Source organism: Dermacentor albipictus, unplaced genomic scaffold, assembly GCF_038994185.2.
Source record: "Dermacentor albipictus isolate Rhodes 1998 colony unplaced genomic scaffold, USDA_Dalb.pri_finalv2 scaffold_20, whole genome shotgun sequence".
Lineage (NCBI taxonomy): Eukaryota > Metazoa > Arthropoda > Arachnida > Ixodida > Ixodidae > Dermacentor > Dermacentor albipictus.
The window spans coordinates 2413859-2432965 of record NW_027225574.1 but is presented as its reverse complement, the minus strand read 5'-3'; the positions used below and the strand labels follow the sequence as shown (position 1 = coordinate 2432965).

The 19107-nt window shown below is 46.8% G+C and overlaps 1 protein-coding gene and 1 long non-coding RNA gene across 7 annotated transcripts in view; both read right to left on the bottom strand.

The window, feature by feature from the left end:
• The window catches only part of LOC139052223 (three-prime repair exonuclease 1-like), a 60088-nt gene extending 42724 nt beyond the window's left edge, over nt 1-17364 (bottom strand). Inside the window, exons 1-3 of one of the 6 annotated variants that reach the window (XM_070529319.1) lie at nt 17346-17364; nt 13472-13650; nt 10369-10526 (exon numbers count right to left, since the gene is read on the bottom strand). In XM_070529319.1, the coding sequence (XP_070385420.1) occupies nt 10369-10526; nt 13472-13650; nt 17346-17349 (341 nt within the window). In that variant the 5' untranslated portion in view covers nt 17350-17364. The other 5 variants (XM_070529320.1, XM_070529318.1, XM_070529321.1 and 2 more) reach the window with 5 other exon arrangements.
• On the bottom strand, nt 214-2635 carry LOC139052224 (uncharacterized). The gene is made up of 2 exons (XR_011509790.1): nt 2297-2635; nt 214-1208 (listed from the first exon to the last, which is right to left on the bottom strand). It is a non-coding gene; the product is annotated as an uncharacterized lncRNA (long non-coding RNA).
• Nucleotides 17365-19107: the final 1743 nt, after the last annotated feature.

Here is a 19107-nt window from a genome sequence, read left to right as displayed (position 1 = left end):
AACAGTGCAGAAGATAACACACAAAGGGTGGTGGTATGATCGATCTATCAAGTGTTCCCCAAGTTTTCCAAGAAGCCATCGACTACCACACCTGGCGAAGGAGGGATGCCCCACCAGTGACACGCAGCTGTCACAGTTGATGTTCACGCTGTGGGGTCTGATATGGGATATCTCACACCGTACTCTTGGGACAAAGGAACGACAACACAGTAGTGCAAACAATCACAAGGGCATTTATTGCACCTTTCATACATCAATGCCTGCTAGCCGAGTTGCTATCCACAAAACATGCCGATGGGCGCGCGACAAATCTAGAAGTCCGACTCACCGCGTCCTCGTGAGCGAATATGTTCGCTCCATGCTGGATCCCAACGCCTGGTCGTTCGCGTGTATAGTCACGCGAATCGTGGCGCGTTCGAAGGCGGCCACGCGAGGCGGTCTCGCAGATGCATCGGTCGCCGCGCGCTCGCGGGAGACGTCCCCCGCCGCGAGCCGACCCGCCGGGGAAGAGGGTTGCTGCACGTGCGGCACGCTTCCTGTCTCGAACCCAAGAGAGCGCCTTGCCTCTCCCGCCGAGGGTAACCCCGCAGCCGCGCAACACTAGCGCCATCTCTCGGACTGCGCCTGTACCACTCAGACCACCGCGTGTGCGGCGAAGCCGCACTACAGGAGACGCGCTATGCGGGAAAAACATCAGGGGAGGCGCGAGGGTCGCGCATTCCCACATCCCCCCAACCTTAAATCACTTCTTATTCCGGCGAAACATGTGACACGGTCTAACATTTTTTTCTTCGCGAACAAGGTAGTACAACAGTGGTCGCGCCGAAGAAATGTCTACACGCTGTCCATAACATGCGAGCCGACTGTCCTTGGGTGCACCGCTGGCGTCCGCCAGTCACAGCAACAGCTTTGTAGACTCGACGGCACGATCCCAGGCCAGGACTCCGGAGACGACGACGCAGTAGTCGGTACGAGCAAGCGTCGCTCGCGCCGACTCGCCCTGCTGGCGGGAGCCGCAGTAGCTGTCGGTGACCGCCGGCTCTTTTGTCCGCCGCCGAGGGTTGCGAGCTGGATACAGGAGGCCGCCGAAGTCGTCGCGCCGAACTGGCCACAGCATCACCATCGCCCGGGGGTGGCTCGATCGTAGTCCGGGGCAGCAGCGCAGACGATGTGCAGGCGACGGCAAACCAGGGGTGACTCCAATCACACTGCGTAAACTCAACACACTCGGCAAACACTAAAGTAGTGCAAGGGAGAGGAATTCTGCATGCGCATCGCCCACGTGGTTCGATGTTCAACTCGGCTAGCAAAAGATCAGGCAGCTACTCAGATGCTAAGTTCACGTGAACGAAGCTCGCTTTCTTGAGTCGAACGAGTAATTTCAATTCGTGCGAGGCTAACTAGAATGAGGTAAGCAAGGTGCAACACCTCAACGCCACGGTCCACCGGGTTGTGTCCCTCCACGTGCGACAGGCAGCTTCGTAAAGCCTTAGGCCTAAAGCGTCGCTCTCTGACAACAACCGGCATCCAAAAACAACACCCAAAATGGGCGCAAAACAGGCAACCGCGAGGAGACGTCAGCTCTGCGAGGTGGTCCTACTCCGCTCGGTGCACACAGCATCCGAGTTGACGGCGCCCACCGTCCCAGACGGTGTCGGAGCGCCCGGTGCCAGGCCGCAATACCAGTCAGCCCGTCGTGGCACCCGTGGCCCGCGGCCACCCGGCTCCCAGAGCCGCGACTTCATCAGAGTCAAAGAGATAGAAGAAGCTATTTACATATTTACATAGGAAATTCGGACCACCCACGAGGCTTCCGTACTCACTCGCTTCAGGCTTGCCACTGTTCCGCGGGCGCTCAGCCTCGCTCTCCCAGGATGCAGACCACGTGGCTCTCGTACCAACGAATGCCATTAAAAAAAACACTTGCGAAAAGGCTTAGTAAGTTGACATGTTCAAACACACTACAGCCACCGCCGCCTCGCTCAAGAAAGCACGCCGCTGACGCTAGCGATCAAAATCCACGCTAGGCCTACGCTTCGGTTCAAACAAAGGTCTCGAACGAAGCAACACTTAAAATTATCGTCCGATGCCCCAAGAGCCCCACGTTGGGCGCCAGATGTGGGGTCTGATATGGGATATCTCACACCGTACTCTTGGGACAAAGGAACGACAACACAGTAGTGCAAACAATCACAAGGGCATTTATTGCACCTTTCATACATCAATGCCTGCTAGCCGAGTTGCTATCCACAAAACATGCCGATGGGCGCGCGACAAATCTAGAAGTCCGACTCACCGCGTCCTCGTGAGCGAATATGTTCGCTCCATGCTGGATCCCAACGCCTGGTCGTTCGCGTGTATAGTCACGCGAATCGTGGCGCGTTCGAAGGCGGCCACGCGAGGCGGTCTCGCAGATGCATCGGTCGCCGCGCGCTCGCGGGAGACGTCCCCCGCCGCGAGCCGACCCGCCGGGGAAGAGGGTTGCTGCACGTGCGGCACGCTTCCTGTCTCGAACCCAAGAGAGCGCCTTGCCTCTCCCGCCGAGGGTAACCCCGCAGCCGCGCAACACTAGCGCCATCTCTCGGACTGCGCCTGTACCACTCAGACCACCGCGTGTGCGGCGAAGCCGCACTACAGGAGACGCGCTATGCGGGAAAAACATCAGGGGAGGCGCGAGGGTCGCGCATTCCCACAACGCCTAATCGTTCACTTCGCTTCAAGACATCATCGCCCTCCTGACTGTCACGAAGTGGCCACTTATCGATGACAGAGTCATCATCGAGAACTCCCAGGGGAAAGCTTCGACTGTAGGCGGTTGCCTCCTATTGTGACACGTTGGAAACAGGTACACAATGTACACGAGGAGCACGATGAAGACAGGTGCACGAAGTACCCGAGCAGCACGTGGAAGACCAGTGAGGGGCGATAGCGGTGGTGAACAAATTGGCGCTTGCGATTGGCCAGTGGATTCCCTCAACGAGAGAAAGAGAGGTTATTTAAGGCCGTCCTGGCCGCTGTGTTAATCAGAACTGCTCAAGACTCGGACAAAAGTCACAACCATGCACCAATGAGGTGAATACAATCTTTTCTACTTTTTTCATCATCACAATGCCCGGCTTCGTTGTTGTTTCCCGATTCTTGTCGTGAAGACCCACCTCACCCAATCGAGATCGTATCAGTGGACAGAACTTGTATGTGGTCTGTTCAACAGTTGTTTACTAAAATGAGCTTTCACCAACTACATCAGCCTTCCATGTCACTAAGCTTGTGGCATATGTCGAAGCAACGGGATTGTGCACATAGCTTAGCTTATTTTTTCACTTCAATTTGCTAGAATGCCAACTCCTGAAATACAAGCTATTTGGGTGCTCTGCTCAGGCTTCCGAAAAGGTATGATGACCGCTCAGGGAAAAAATAAAGCAGGATGTTACCAACAAAAAAAGGGAGTATACCTAAAGCAAAAACGCAATGCAACCTCCCCTAGCCTCTCTCTCTCTGCATCAATCAGCTGTCCACGCAAATGCACGCAGCTGAACGATCAGCACATTAGTCACACGAGACTTCCGCGTGGTTGAACAACTCAAGCATGAATTCAGGAAGGAAAGCAGTCCATTCAAGGCACCACCAACTTGCACAAGCCAGGCAGCTCATCAGCTTCAATGCTCTGAGAAGTTGATTCTTATTAAAGCAATTAGTGCAATAAATGTACATCACTGCAGCACCAACAATTTCAATACTCACTCAACAAGTTAGGCACACATACAGTTCTGCCTAGTTATGGGTAACCCCCTTTGCTTTCATAACATGGACTCATTGCAGATAAAGTTTTCCAATAAGATTATGCCCTGTTTAGTTGTTACCACTGTGAACAATGCTGTCTTTAATTTATGCGGAGCCCAAACAGGATCTTAGATTTCTTGCATTATTCATGAAAAGCCAGTTCGAATAAAACTTCACCTATTATTACAGAACAGCAGAATTTTCCTGCTTTAAGCTCCCAATGCATTTGAACCCAAGAAAACAATCGAACTTTTTGGTGGTAGCTCCTTAATGCGTTTCATGTAAGCCGTGTGAATACCGACTTCGAATCAAATATCAAATCAAATAAAGAAAAAAAGCTGCTGAATACTGAATCGTATATCGAATATCAGAAAATTTATAAAGTTTAATGCTTGCAAATTAGGTGCAAGAAAACAGGGCTGCACATCCTCGGGAGTCTTCTAGCATTGCAAAACAATAATGCAGCAAACTATCAGTAACTTAGGTACTGTCAGGATTGCCAACATCACCACCTGGCGATATGCCTGCGAGCATGCGCCATCCATCAGTGGCAGACTTCTCGAACGAACACTCATGCGACGTCATAGATGCTAAAATGATAGCGCAGTGCTTGATGCTTCATAAGGAACCCGTGGAACAGTTAAGGAGGGAGACTGCTGCGGACCGCTATTGGAAGTGCGCATGTGTCCGGTGTGTGCCCTGCCAGGGCATAAGCATATCTACTCAGGGGGGGGGGGGGGGGCAAAGTATGTCATCCTCCCCACTTTCAGTAGCGGTGACTATCAGCTGTACACTGGAAAATACAAAAAAACAACTACAGAGGCCAAGTTGTCTACAGAGGCCAAGTTGTCAATAGCACCCCCGCAAGTATGTTTTTTTTTACAACGCATTTCCTGCTTTGTCCACGAAGATTGTCTTTCTGGCCTTGCAGATGGCGCTCAGCAGGCCGCACTAAGCAGAGTATGGTTTTTCACAGTGCGAGCCGTCAGTGCGAGACGCTTTGCACTCCTGCACTGCTGAGGGGGCTTGTCATCGGGCGGTCCAAAACATGTTTCATCTTCTGCTGCTTGCATATGAAAACAAAAAAATCTGCTTTGTTCTTTAACAATTTAACAGTCTATAATCAACATTGCCATTTATGATACTTCGTCGCTAGATCTAGTGACTTTCTTGTCTGTTTACGACAAACTTTTCTATTTAGCAACCGGAGACTATTTCAGCGACTTGAATAAACAATTGGCGACATTTAAGTGACTTAGAAGCTAGGAAAGTCACTTGAAAAATGGCCTTCTAGAATGGAGCTCATTATTCAAAAGCTACACGTCCACAGCTAAAAATCACATAGGTCCTGTGAGCATGATGAAGAAACAGTTGCCTTCACATTGTCAGTCTTCAAATTGTAATTGTGCTTCACAGCACAGTGGTCAGTCTTCATATAGTGTTCACAAAATTGTTTTCTTATTCTCTACAAACTGATTTGAACGGGTTACATTCGGGAATACATTCGCGAGTGTAACAGTAAATGATCTCCCAAAATCAATTGGAATAAGTTTTATGTTCAGGTAGACTGTATAAAGGCATAGACCTTGGAGCAGTTGAGTTCGTTCACGCGAATCTGAAAAAATCGCCTTACATTTCTGACGGCTTTCCGACCAATTAATACTTTACGGCGGCTTTTAGGTAGATCAAGGGCAGAAGCATAGTACTTGACCTGTATGAAGCTCGGATAATTGTCATCGACGTGTTAACAACATGTGGTGAAGAATTTAGTTCTATCACGAATGTCGAAAACCAGAAATATTTAGCGTCAATGTATACAAAGGGCCTTTTCGTGCTAGGAAATCTAGGTTATTTATGCTCCTTTAAATCCTGCCCTATTTGCAACCTTTCAAACTGAAAGTAAGCACAGAATCTAAGCTGTCATCATCCGTCATGTAAATACATTAGTACGCTATCAACACGGGTTTATTAAAGTTTTTTATACATATACTCAGATAACTGGTACTGTCCATGATTTCAGAGTAGTAATTAATCATGGTAACCAAATTGACGAATTTTTTTATGGATTTCAACAAATCATTTGAGAAAGTTTCACTCAACAGGTTACTTTATAAATGAAATCCAAGTTTTCCAAAACACACAATTGATAACCTGGTTGTCAGCCAACCTAACAAACTTGTAGCAATGTGCTGATTACAAAGGCCACTCTTCAGAACGACATTCAGTAGGCTCTGGCGTCCCACAGGGATCCGTGCTTGGGCCGCTTTTATTTTTCATGCTCATTAATGATAAAGTAACATATTTCAGTTAAAATGGAGTTGTACGCCGACGACTGTGTTGTAGCTCAGAGATCAGTTTTCTGACCGAGAAAAGCTGAATCAGGAATTCTAGAGGATTACTGAAGGATGTCAATTCTGCCAAATGGAAAGCTGTTCTTTTTTCAAAGAGCTTTTAAATTATCAACCGCTCCTTTTGAGTTGCTAGCATATAAAACGATTGCCTTACCACTAGTAGAGTGTGCTTGTGTAATACGCGACTCTGACTAAAGCTGATGACAAATCAGAGACAATACAAGAGAAAATTATGTCCGCTTTACGCATAACAGTTTGAGACAGTCTTCAATACCAGCTCTTTTTGCCAAGGCTAATTACCTGCCTTCTCCCGCAGGAATCTCTGTTCCTGCATTAATCTTTAGCAGCTAACTTATGGGCACAACAACATTGATACATCAAAAGCATCCTGCCTTCTCCCAGAGGAATCTCTGTTCCCATATTAATCTTTAGCGACTGACTTATGGGCACTACAACACTGATACATCAAAAGTATCCTTTGTTATCCGGATATGCCACCAGACAAAGGCACAATTTAACAGTTACTCCCATTCACACATGCATTAATTACTTCAAGTACTCCTTCTTTAAGAGAATTGTTAATGATTGGAACACTTTAACTAATGATAAAGTTCTTCAACCAAGTGTTGACTCTTTTGTTTGAAAACTAGTGTGCTGAAATCATTTTCTTTCTTTTGTATGCTGTGACCTGTGCCTGTATTTCACATCTACCAGCTTTTACGGTTTTATCGCAAAATGCTCGATTTCCAGAGCTTAGTTACGATTGTCATATTGATGACAATAATTTTAAGACTTCTCATTTGCATCCTACGCAAGGTTGGATTGATCTTAACAGGATGCAAATACATAGTCGTGGAGTGCTATTTCAGAGCTTCACTTTTTTTAACCTGCTAAATTGTTCTGGCCAACCGGCGGCAGTGCCACCACTAATATAGCAAGTCAAATTTTTGCCGCCACTCCCTGGATATTTCACAAATAAACATTATGAACATTTCCATTTTTCTGTAGTGCAGGTAACTTTTTATGCAAATATTGTGATGCATTCTTGAAGCGTCTCTACCGGTAATATTTAAAATAAGCTCTGCGCATCTTGATTAATGAAACAACTAGTATACTTAAAGTTTTGGTATTTCTTAGCTTCAGTGGCAGTACTTCTTGCATCTTAAGGTTGGCAAGTCTGGTATTTGTTACATTTTTGCAAATTTTGTAATTATTTTTGTTTCATAATGCACTCTACCAGAATGCCCATTTGGATTGCAGTATGAATAAACAGACACAAATAAATAAACTTGAATAAAGGCCATGTACACTGTGTTGGTATATCCACTGTTTATCCTGCACGGACATTACACAAACCTGAAATGTCTAGGTAACTTCATGTTACCTTATAATATAGTGTTCCAGAATGTGTTATTCAAAATTCAATGAAATCCACTAAAATTCACTAAATGTTACTGGGAATTTCAGCTACCTTATTGTCTCACTTCAGTGACACACTTCAAAAAGTTTTGCAACACCGGATTGTAATTATTATTTGTGACTGATAATCAGGTCTGTCCAAAAGAAAGAACTCACTGAGGCATTTTTCAGTGTTTATATATATATATATAGTATATAAATATTATGGCATTTTGTTGACATATTTGAGCAGGGCACCACTTCCCATTAAAGCCCCTAAAACTTCGTAAAATAGCGACACTCTCCTCCTCTGCCTTCACTCCTCGTTTCTCCTCTCTTTCACGCTCCCTCTTCGACGTTACACCGCCTATACCGCTCGAGCAAAAATGGCGTTGAAGCATGGCTGTAAACAAACGAAGCAGGCGCGAGGGCCCACGTGATGTAATTAGGCCAATAGCGATGCGGCATCAGCCAGATCGCGCGAGGAGGTGGCATTCTTCTCAAGCGAAAATGGCACTGAAGCACGACTGTAAACAAACGAAGCTGGCGCGAGGGCCCACGTGATGCTATTAGACCAATAGCAACGTGGCGTCGGCCTCGACCAGAGCGTGCGAGGAGGAGGCGGCATTCTTAAAAGCACGTCACTACTTTACGAAGTTAAAGGGGCTTTGCTTCCCATGTTTCTTTATTCATTTATTTATTTATTTACGTACCTCAAAACGTGGCTGTGGCTGCACATGGCTGCAAGCGTGGCTGAGTGCATACGCAGCCACACACCCTGCTTTAGAGGTAATTTGCCGCGTATGCAAAGAGTGGGCGTGCCAAGACGGCATGGCATCCTGTTAGTTGTCTTGCCACGCGTTTAGTATTGAAGATTGCGTAATCTCAAGTTTTGGTGACGCGTTGGAGCCAGAGGCAGACGAAGCATTCGCTCCCCGCTTCCAGCGCTTTTCGTGATAGCGTCGTCCTATGCGGGCGACACTACCTGCTGCAGGGGCGAAGTGCACGCGAAAGTGTGGCTGGCTTCACTTAATTTGTACTGCCTATGTGAACATATTGTCGACATGGCATGGAACCGTATCATTCATTGCCGACTCAAATTCATCAAAATGAATTGTTTTCTCATTCAAATTTGCTTTTTTCGACTACCCGATAACTGGAAAATTCTGCGACCCTTTCCGTGTAAGAAAAATTGATCGACGGCTGTACTTATTTACATAAAAGGTAGAATTTCCATACTACTACTATATTTTCAATATAATGAAGCAAATTGCAATTTTGCCTGCGTCGTTATATTGAGGTTTAACTGCGTAATAAAAGCCATGTTAGGTCACATATCACATGGCTGTCATTTCCACTAAAACTTGTATAAACACATACCTGTGGTCACCATTAAAGCCCCTCCATCCACGCCCCACCGCCGCTTTCTTAAGTAGCGACAACCTTTGTTGTGTGCCGCCTTTTCCCCTCACACCAAATCCGGTTCCGGCATTTCTGGTTTCAAAATTTCCGGTTCCGGTGTTTCCGCTTCCTGGAGTTGCGCTGCGGGAATTTCCGCTTTGACTGCCAATGGTGAGATGCCCGAGCGTGCTTAGCAGAGCTGTGGCAGTGACCATGAGAAGAATGCAAAGGCGACAAGCTGTTGTATTCCGCTAAAGTAGTAGTTCACGGTCGCCGTTTTCCAAATGCACGAAAAACGGCAGTGGTCTCCAAACGCCCAGGCACTACATTCCACTATACGTTCTCTCTCGTGGCACAACCCATCACAGGTTGACGCGAATCAGCGAACACGATCAGATCGCTGATTGCAATAAGCGGTGTTTCTTGGGTGGAATCGCATTCACAGTTTAAACCGCAGCTGGTGCAATTAAAGCCGCTCCATCGACGCGAAAGTAAACAATGCTAAAGAAACATAGCGTCACTTCCACTCGGAACAGGAAGCTGCAGCTACGGAAGTTCCGCTTGACGCCGGAAGCTAAGGGGGTGAGTGGGAGACGAGCGTGGAGGAGGAGGGTAGGTTGGCGGTACTTAACTTGGTCGGCGGAAACGCATATGGAGGGGCTTTAGTAACCATGTTCCACATTTTGGGACAGCCTACGCCATTTCAGGCAATTCTAGCTTTGGCGCAGCTTGGCACCTCTTTCCCACCTCTGACATTTACGTACGTACAGGAGGAGAAGACAAAGCTTGAAACTGCATGGGGGAATTCCTATGAGCAATGCAATGCATAATTTTGGTTTGAAACAGACAGCAGAAGCTTCCCCAATTGTTTAAGCCTGAAAAGCATGTACACAATGTCAAAATAATGCAAAATAAGTCTAACGCTGTGGAATGCACAATGAGAATGACAACAACACCACAGAGAAGATCTAAACAGCTCATGAAAACATTCATTACACCCATAATGCCTGTTGTAGTCAATGTTATCAAAATATATTTGTTAAACTTCGCTTTGGACAATACAAAAGAAGTTTCACATTCAATTCCCTTGTAAATATCTCGATGAACTATGCAGTTAACTTCCCATCAGTAGTGTGAAGCTTAGGACTAACATAAGTGACTGCTTTTTGGACAACTTCAAAAAAAGCTTTTTCTTAAGTACTTCCCTCAACACAGCACTGCGATCCTTAAATAAGCATACTATATGAGGGTGATGGTGTTTTAAGTCTCAAAATTTCACTGAGGCTATCAGAGATGCTCTAGTGGGAGTACCGTCCCCCTAATCTTAGTGCACGAGCACTTTGCATTCTGCCGCCCATCAGACTCACCCACCCACACTAATTCCTTCAGTTTCATAAATCAATGTGCTTAGACATCTGTGGCGCTTAGCGACCCTTACCTATCCACAGCCACCATGGCTATTTCAGTTATGTTGACTGGCTGGAACTTGGAGGGCAGGCCTGTTGTTTCGAGGTCGAAGAATACTAGCGTCTTGACTGGCTGGGGAAGCACTGGTGACAAGCGTTGCCGGGTCACTGCTGCAGCAGGCGTCTGCTGCTGCAAAAAATGAGCACGACATTTGAAAAAAATTCCAGCAGAAACCATCTTAAGGTGAATGAGATGAGTGTCGGCATTACTGCAATTATCATTGAAGCAATGTAGCAACACGCCATATTGCTGGCACCAAAACATTCCATCTATGAGGTGTGTACTGTAGCCAGGCTCACGTGTTTCCCTCTGGACACACTGCCCCATCTTGCAGCACCCCCACAAAGTCCACGCATGGCACGTGTCTGAATATATATCCAGACAAGTATGCCTGAATGTATACAGGGTTGCAAAGAAAGCCCGCCAAATATGTAAAAAAAACATGTGACGGAGCGCTTGCGCAGTAGTATCATGCTGCTCTCAGGCGTGCATTCGGTGAACAAGGTCGGCTCTCATTGGATGGCGGAGAAAATGAATGCTGCTGGCCGAGTGCTGCCAAAGAGATAAAGAATGCCCTGCCGCTACCTCGTCGCCAGTCAAGGTGCAGCCAACCTTGCTCACCGAACGCCAGCTTGAGAGCAGCACAATACCACTGCGCAAACACTCTCGTATTCTTTATACTCCCGTCACGTGGCTGTTTTCATATTTTGAGGGGTTTCCTTGTAACCCGGAAAAAAGGACTACATGAGACGTATCAAAGGAAACAACTCCATCGGTGGTTTCTGAAAGTGCTCTACAAATCTGCGTATCATACTTGGGGTCCTCATCCAATAATTAAAAAGTTGGGTAATTAGACTTAATTAGCGATTTTATGGGGAAAACAAACAAATTGTCCGAGTTACTATAGGCTATTGCAAACAGTATACGTTCGGTTCAATTCACTTCCGACACACCTTTCATTTTTAAATTCTTGGCTTTTAAATTCCCGCCCTACACCAGAGAAATTTGAACATTCCTTTCTCACTGAAGAGCAACAAATATCCAATGTGCATTTGCAGTGACCCAAGTTGGCATCAAAGAGGTACATTGATGAGCAGCACATTGAAGGCGGCACAAACGACGGAAGAACCATGCTGCCAAGCAGCGACTGAACGGAACTACCAGCTCGACCTAAAGGAAGCTTAAGAAAGGGATAGGCAGACAAAGAAATGGCATATGCCACTGTGTCGAGCCCCACTACCTACAGGCCTCACACGATGAGATTCTGTCACTCACAAGAATAAGAATTGGAACAGTAATAACCCCAGCTGTGACCTATCGATGACAAGTGCACAGCAGTCCTGCAGCTGATCCTGATATACTGCCACCAGTCAGAGAACAGCCAAAGTGCCCCGTATGTGGCCGTAAAAGTGCAAATTTGAAACATTTTATGGCAGTGCCTAGCATTGCCCACCTAGAGGCAGCAGGCCCTCCATGGACTCCCTACGTGGTGCACACAATGAGGTCTTTAGAGAATAGTGAATAAAATAGCCATCCCCTCTACATGAGCCTCCATGACTTTATAAGGAGCGACCAGCTTTATGAAGTCATTTAATGCCTATGCCTTGAAGCCATGTGTGAATTTATTTTCTCATTCTTAAATTTTCTATTTTATTCATTTAGTTTTTAAATAAAGTCATTTCATCACTCACTAACTAGTCATTTTAAGAGGATAACATATGGAAACTTCAATGAGAGCAGTGTCTGCTGCCGTTTTAACATTAGGCTATAACGTTGAGTACATTTTGACAGCCTCATTTTCTATGTTCGCAGGTACTGCATAAAGCATTGATAGGGTTCCGTAAGCCAAGCTAGTGATCTTTTATTGAGAGCTGTTAACCTTTTTCTCTTTTTCTTTTTTTTTTCTTTTTGCTGCTCAATACAATTATGGATATATAGTGCAGATGCTGGTAGGGCAAGTTACTAGCAATAAGTAGTATTAAAATTTTCATTAAATATCCCACAAGTACTCAGAAAGTGAAATGTTTTTTGTTGCTGAAGCAATGTGAATATTCGATTCATTACTACCTGAACATATAAACATGGCCAGCCACAGTGGCCGCATTTCGATGGGGGCAAAGTGCGAAAACACCCGCGTAAAAGAACCCCAGGTGGTCTAAATTTCTGGAGTCCTCCACTACAGCGTGCCTCATAATCAGAAAGTGGTTTTGGCATGTAAAACCCCATAATTCAATAAATATAAACATGGCAGGCACAACATTCAATCGTTCTTCGTATTTCTTTTGTTTTTGAAAAGAAAGAATAAAGTTATTTTTCTTTTTTTATTCAAGATTTGCTGCAAGGCATAAAAATGTTTTCATATTGTAGCATTTCAAGCTTTTTCTAGATATCTAACATATTTTGGCAAGGTTAAAAAAACATGTCACATTTGCATGTTGCTTCCAAGTTTGATGGTAGCACATATTAGTAAAAGATGGCTACAAGCCAAACACGAATTGCTTTCTGAATAAGCACCATGCGATCAAATAACCAAAGGTAATTTTACATTATTCATCACCATTTATACTTAAACATGCGTCACCTACATTTTCTTATAGTTTTCATTTATCTGCTACAACCATAGTACTATAACAAAAAGGGGTTCCATAACTAGTTCACTTCCAAGATCTGTTCAAAATTTTTTTTTCCTCCTTGTGCCCAAAAGCAGTTCACAAAAAGGCAACACAGTGGAACCCACTTACTGCAATAAACCAGTACCTGCCCCATTTGTGCGTTTTTTTGTTTGTGATCATCTGTTTCACACTGAAGTTTATTACTTTATTACATGCCAACTAGCCCAGCAACAGCATCTTCTTATTATAAACCAGTTGAGACCAAACCACACATTACTATAACAGGGACTTAAGAACAAAATTCCTCCAGGGCCTTCTTCAGCCAGATGTCGCTCACCATTTGTGAACAACCTACACATTGCGAGAAGCACTTCAATTCACTAAGTGCAATTTCGCACATACAGCCACTGTAAAGGTCTTTCTGTACATTTAACAATGACCACGACATTCCTGTTTATTTACCTGGATAGTCTGTTGAGTGAAGTGGTTGACCAGAGCATGCGTTTGCAAGGGCCGTGTCGGTGATTGCATGGGCTTGTCTGGTGACTGTATCTGAAAGTGTGCCAGTGGATTGAGGTTGGACATCCCCACAGGCATCGCTTCTTCATAGGACGACACCACTGTTGTGGCCTGCACTTCAGCTAATAGCAAAAGAACCAGATGAAAACGTCATAATTTCATCAGCAGCATGAAGAAAGACAACACAAATCACACAAACATGCACACCCATGTATTGCTGGGCCAAACTGCAGACTATCTAAATCACAACACAAGAATAATGCTAGTATTCATTACAGCAAAGTTGGAGCTTAGTGAACTGTGGATGATGGCCTTTTTTTCACCACAACATCAACTAGGAAGGATGAAACGCTTTTCACATGGCGTTCAGGATGCCGACAGGCCTCCTTACCCTGGATTGTAAATACCCCTTATCACACGCATAACATATTGCTTGAAATTATCAAAAGGCAGCACATGTCAAGCACAATGAAAAGCAACCACTCCTGACAGCTCTACAATGTGTGGTTAAAACAGCATGGCCTTTGTACTGCACTCGAATACTGCAGGTACTCCAGTTTGTGTCAATTAACAATATGTGCAAGATGGCAGCCTTGTCATACATTTACGTTTTCTCTGAATTCACAGGTTAAAAAAGGAATCATTCTACAACTGCAATCAGCAGTAACGTTGGTTGAACATGTATGAAAAAATGGTCGAGGTTATCTGAATCGAGACAGGAGCATAAAGAACCGAAGAAAGATTTGCAGATTGTGATTGCAGATTTGCGACGAAACATTTGCTGCAAAGAATAGACACCACTGCAACATTGCTTTGGTAACCCTATGACATGATGGCACGAGGTATAGAAAGTGGATATTCCACTGCAACTGGCAGAATCGCCCAAAAGAAATTTTGCTCCGGTTGCGTCTTCAATGGCTGGCCACGGTCACGAATGCTGGCATAATCTGCCTGAGAAGTTACCCTGGTGACAACCGGTACAGTCAACTTGCCAGCTGTCCACAGACTTCCACCCTAGCTCTGCAGTTTGTGTTACTTGGCCAACTGGTTGCAAGAATAGTGCTGTCATAATCTGCCTAGAAAGTGTGAAGTTCTTCCTTCATGTTCACTTTGCCAGCAGTCTGTGGTGGCATAATGTGCCTTAAATTTACTCTAGCCTGAAAAACACTTTGCCGACACTCTTCTATGTAGCTGGAAGCACCTTGTCGCCTACCACTGACATGTAGCATGTTAGATGCTCCAAGGTCAAGCTTCAAGCTACAGCGCACTGAAAAGGCAACTTCGGTTGGCTTAGATGGCTGAGTCGCCACCCACGCTGCAAGGTCGGACAATATATGCCAACTGTTCCATCAAAGAAATGAACTTGCCTGCATTTTCTACATTATTGTTCCACATAGAGAATATGTTGTGGTGTAGTTTGGCAATGTCATGTGGTACGCATAAGCAGCTTTTCAAGTAATGAAGACTGCAATGTTGTACTGACAACCTGCAGTGGTAGCGAGACCTGTAGCTCACCTCCTGTGTGGTTTGAAAACTGCCGACTAGCTTTTGCTGTTGCTACGTGGACACGGGGGCCTCTCCGATTATCCGTCCTCGACAGTCCCGGACTGCCAAAGGCAATGCTTTCATCCAACGAGCATCGGCTCTGGCAGCCCAGGACAACAAATAAAAGAAATCCAGTGAATGTGCCCACTTTGTGCTTTAAGGATACGCAAGACAGCTGATGCAAGCAGACGTTATGCTTCTAGTTTCACTATTTAGCAATAACTTAAATGTAATAAGGACTATTAGCTGCCAACTTTTTGAGCATCTTAGGCAGACAAGGTACAACTGAAATGCGGCTGGTTCTGTGTAAACAAGAAAACAAGAGCCCTAATTCCCAGCATTCTGCAACAGCTGTCTATGCTATTATTTTTTTAGAAGCTGAACCGCCTGCAAAATGGCATGATGCATTAAGCTTTCTCGCGTTGATCAGCAGTGGGCAAGCAATGGACGCCTCAGCACGGGTTAAACGACGCCAACTTGCTGGCCAGAGTCTGTGAAACTAACTTGTACTCGGTGAACTGCTGCCAAATCGTCGGCTTACTCCGAAAATTTGCCGGCATTTGACACGTGAGTAAAGCCAGCTATTGACGTCGAACTGACAGCAAAAGTTCTTTCAGGCGACTTTGCTAGCAGGAATATCCACACCGCGAATAGCAATAAATAGTAAGCAGCAACAAATTCCGAACAAAATACAATAGCAAAACTGCCTGAGGAGAGCAGAATGCCCAACACTTTGTTGACAGAACGGGACATTTTCGCGGGAAGCCGACATCAAGTTTCAAAGGGCACAGCCTCACGTAAAGATTCCTTTCGCTCGATTCTAATGCTTTCTTATCATCCACCGCTTACGATCGGCCAATCCTGGTGATAACAGAGACGCCCAGCTCCGACCGCTGACGAACAGCGAAAAGGAAGGAACAGGAATTGAACCTCTGGCGTTATTATAGCCAAAGTCGCTGCGATCGAGATATGATATTAAAGGACCCTTGGTTGGCGAGAATACATACTCATGTTGAATTCCATCTTGCAACGTCTCTGGCCTCACCCTAGCGCCTCTTGACAATGACAATTCAGAAGCTTTCAGCACGCCACCAGAAGCAGCGCAGCCCGACCACTCACTCCCGACAACTGCGCGCGAAAAAGTGGCGCGAAACGTAGTTGCCAGACTGCCTTGTGCTACTTAGGCGTGGATGAAACAAAAACTAAAAACAAGAAAAAAAACAACTACCAGATGTGATGACATTCTTATGAAAAAATATCGGGGCAGCTCGGTCGACGCGTATTAGAAGCTGCGTCAGCAGCTGACGTCATTCAACTTCGTTTTCAGATTGATCGAGCGCGTCGTGTTGGCCGTGTGTGTGCTACCAAACTATTTCGTGGCCACGACCTTCCGTGGCTACCGTAGCCCCTTTTCGTGTGCCTAAACAATGGATACAAATGTTCGTAGAGACGTTTCCTTTCGTGCAGTGATGCTGCTGGTGCAAAGCCCTGCTCATGCTACCGAGTGTGGAGTGGCAACTCTGGAGTCGGAATGATTCCAGAAACATTCCACATTTTCAAACAACCGGAACGGAGAGAGATACATATATACAGAATATAGGGGAAAGGCAGGAAGTTGAACAAGAGAAAATCCGGTTTGCTACTCTACATTGGGCATAGGGGGGAGGTAAAGAGATAGGAAAGTAGAGAGAGGGGAGCACAGAGACACAATCACAGCCGGTCACTGTCACCGCACAGTAGCACTACAAACATCTGTTCAGGCTAGATGTCCGCTTGTGCACATCTGTTGACCTTAAGAACTGCAACATTTGCCCTCGTCGCCCTCAGCACCCTCAGCTACGATGGCTTGTGAGGTCGGCATTATAAGATGGAATGGAATGATATGGCGCTGTTACGACTTTGCACCGCTGCACCACTATTACGACGTTGTGGTCCCGTAGCGCTCGTCACCCGTTTCGTGACAGAGCGTTGGTAGCGAAGACTCCGAGCCAGGCGTCGATGGGAATAACAAAAGGGACTTTATACACTATATACAGGTCATTATACAGGACATGAACGGGTCGGCACTGGGGCCGAGATCTCACAGCAAACGCGACTGTTCCCGCACGGCGACGTCCGGCGAAAACGCGTGACACATCTCACCCCAGTCGAGAGCGGCACTGTCTCCCGGTGGGTCGGCGGATCCGGTTTTTGAGGCGGCCGCCTCTTTATGGGCGTCTTGCGCTGGAGCAACGCCTCCTCTAGAAAGATGCCTGCGGCGTCGCTCGCTTACCCATTGTAGCCGTCGCGCCTTGAGTTGCGGTCGGTTGTCAAGAGATGGCGCTACCTACAGCCCTATCTCCGCCAAGGGGGCTGGGACGGTGTGGTGTCGCGGCCGTAGCGGCGGCCGCGCCCAACGCTCTCGCCGGCCGCACTTCCATGGGGTGATGTGCGCATGCGCGCATGTGTTGCAAGCGACCACCGCAAGGATCGCTCGCTACCGCCTCACGCGGAACGGAGGAAGGAGGGAAAGGTAAGGGCAGCAGGTTTTCGGCGCACGCGGCAGGCATCTTTTTAAAGGAGGCGTTGGCTGGAGTTTGAGGTATAGTAGCGGCGCCTGGTGGCGGCGCGGGAAACGACATCTGGGTCGTACCAGATTGGGTCGTATTGAGCCCTGGCTGTGGCGAAGCACGTTTCTAGGCCGAGTTTTATGTCGATTCGCACTTTTTTCTGCCCTGTTGCGAGTGCGAAAAGGCTCGTCACTTCTCGCAGACCATGCCGACCACGCTGCGAGCTCGCCGCAGCCTATAGTTTAACGAAAACGGGCTCTCCGTGTGCCGTGACGTAATACTGGGAGCAGACGGAATCGGTGACGCCGATCCGGAGAGACCTAGCCCAGCCTCGAGAAGGCGTCACCGTCATTACTTCTGCGTCGTGGGCTGCCATAAACAAGAAGGCCTGAATCCCAACATCAGATTCTACCGTTTTACTTCAAGGCCTCACGAAGTGGAGCGTCGGGCGCGCTGCATAGCTGCAGTTCGTCGCGCTGAGTAAGCGAAACTTCGCGCCATGCTGACTGCTTCGCCTGTCTTGAAGCTTGCTTGATTATCTGCGTTCTAAATTTCGGTCTTTTGCACCTACAGTCCCGACAGCACACCGACATAGCAGCAGGCATGGCTGGTGATTCCCGATTCGAGACCCGGCCACAGCGACAATTAACGATTCGACCGATGCGAATTGGTTAAGTGACCAGGTGTGTGCAAATGACCACAAATGGCCGGGCTGATTCGGTGACAATTCACTACCCCACTACGAGCAGCACAGGTTAGAGAGTTAAATGTGCTCATACTTGACCTCAAGTCAGCATGTTGAGGCAGCGCAGCAAGGTAGTATTGATTACAGCAGATCGATGTTCGAGCGCTGTCATTAAAAGCTACGTCAAGTGAGCAGCGCACGAGCTCGCGCTGCAGCGCGATTCGCACGTACGTGCGAGCTCATATGCATTGCATCAGTTATTATCAGTTACTAAAAGGGACAGATGGCCGCTACGACAACGCAGGCATAACTACTTGTTTAGCGAAATGCAGTCAACAAAGATTGCAGGAGGCCCGCCGTTTCGCGGCATGTCGAAAGACCGCTGCCTTCGCGGCGCGTACGATCGTGTGCTCGAGCAGTTCCGTACACATGATGTCTGCTTATCGCTGCTGTGGATTCATTTATATCAAGCATTTCCTCGCGTTTGTGCGCCTGAATCTAGCAGCGTGCAAACCTTATAACCTCAAGTTCCACTTCGTAAGCGACTCGCTTCACTTGCGATTGACACCGCGCTAAAACTTCGCCGCTTAATTCTTGAACGGCGTACAGGTACTCGGCACTGCATAATTTCTAGCCTTTACGCAGCGTGCCACCCCTGAAAAAATCTTCGACACCGGATATTCGCTGCAAGCCGTGATACCACACAACCGAAAGTGGCGGGTCCATATTGTAAACGTGCTTTCCGAAGCAGACGACCGAGCTTGGTACGACCCATTTTAGGACAGAGGGCGCTTTTTAGC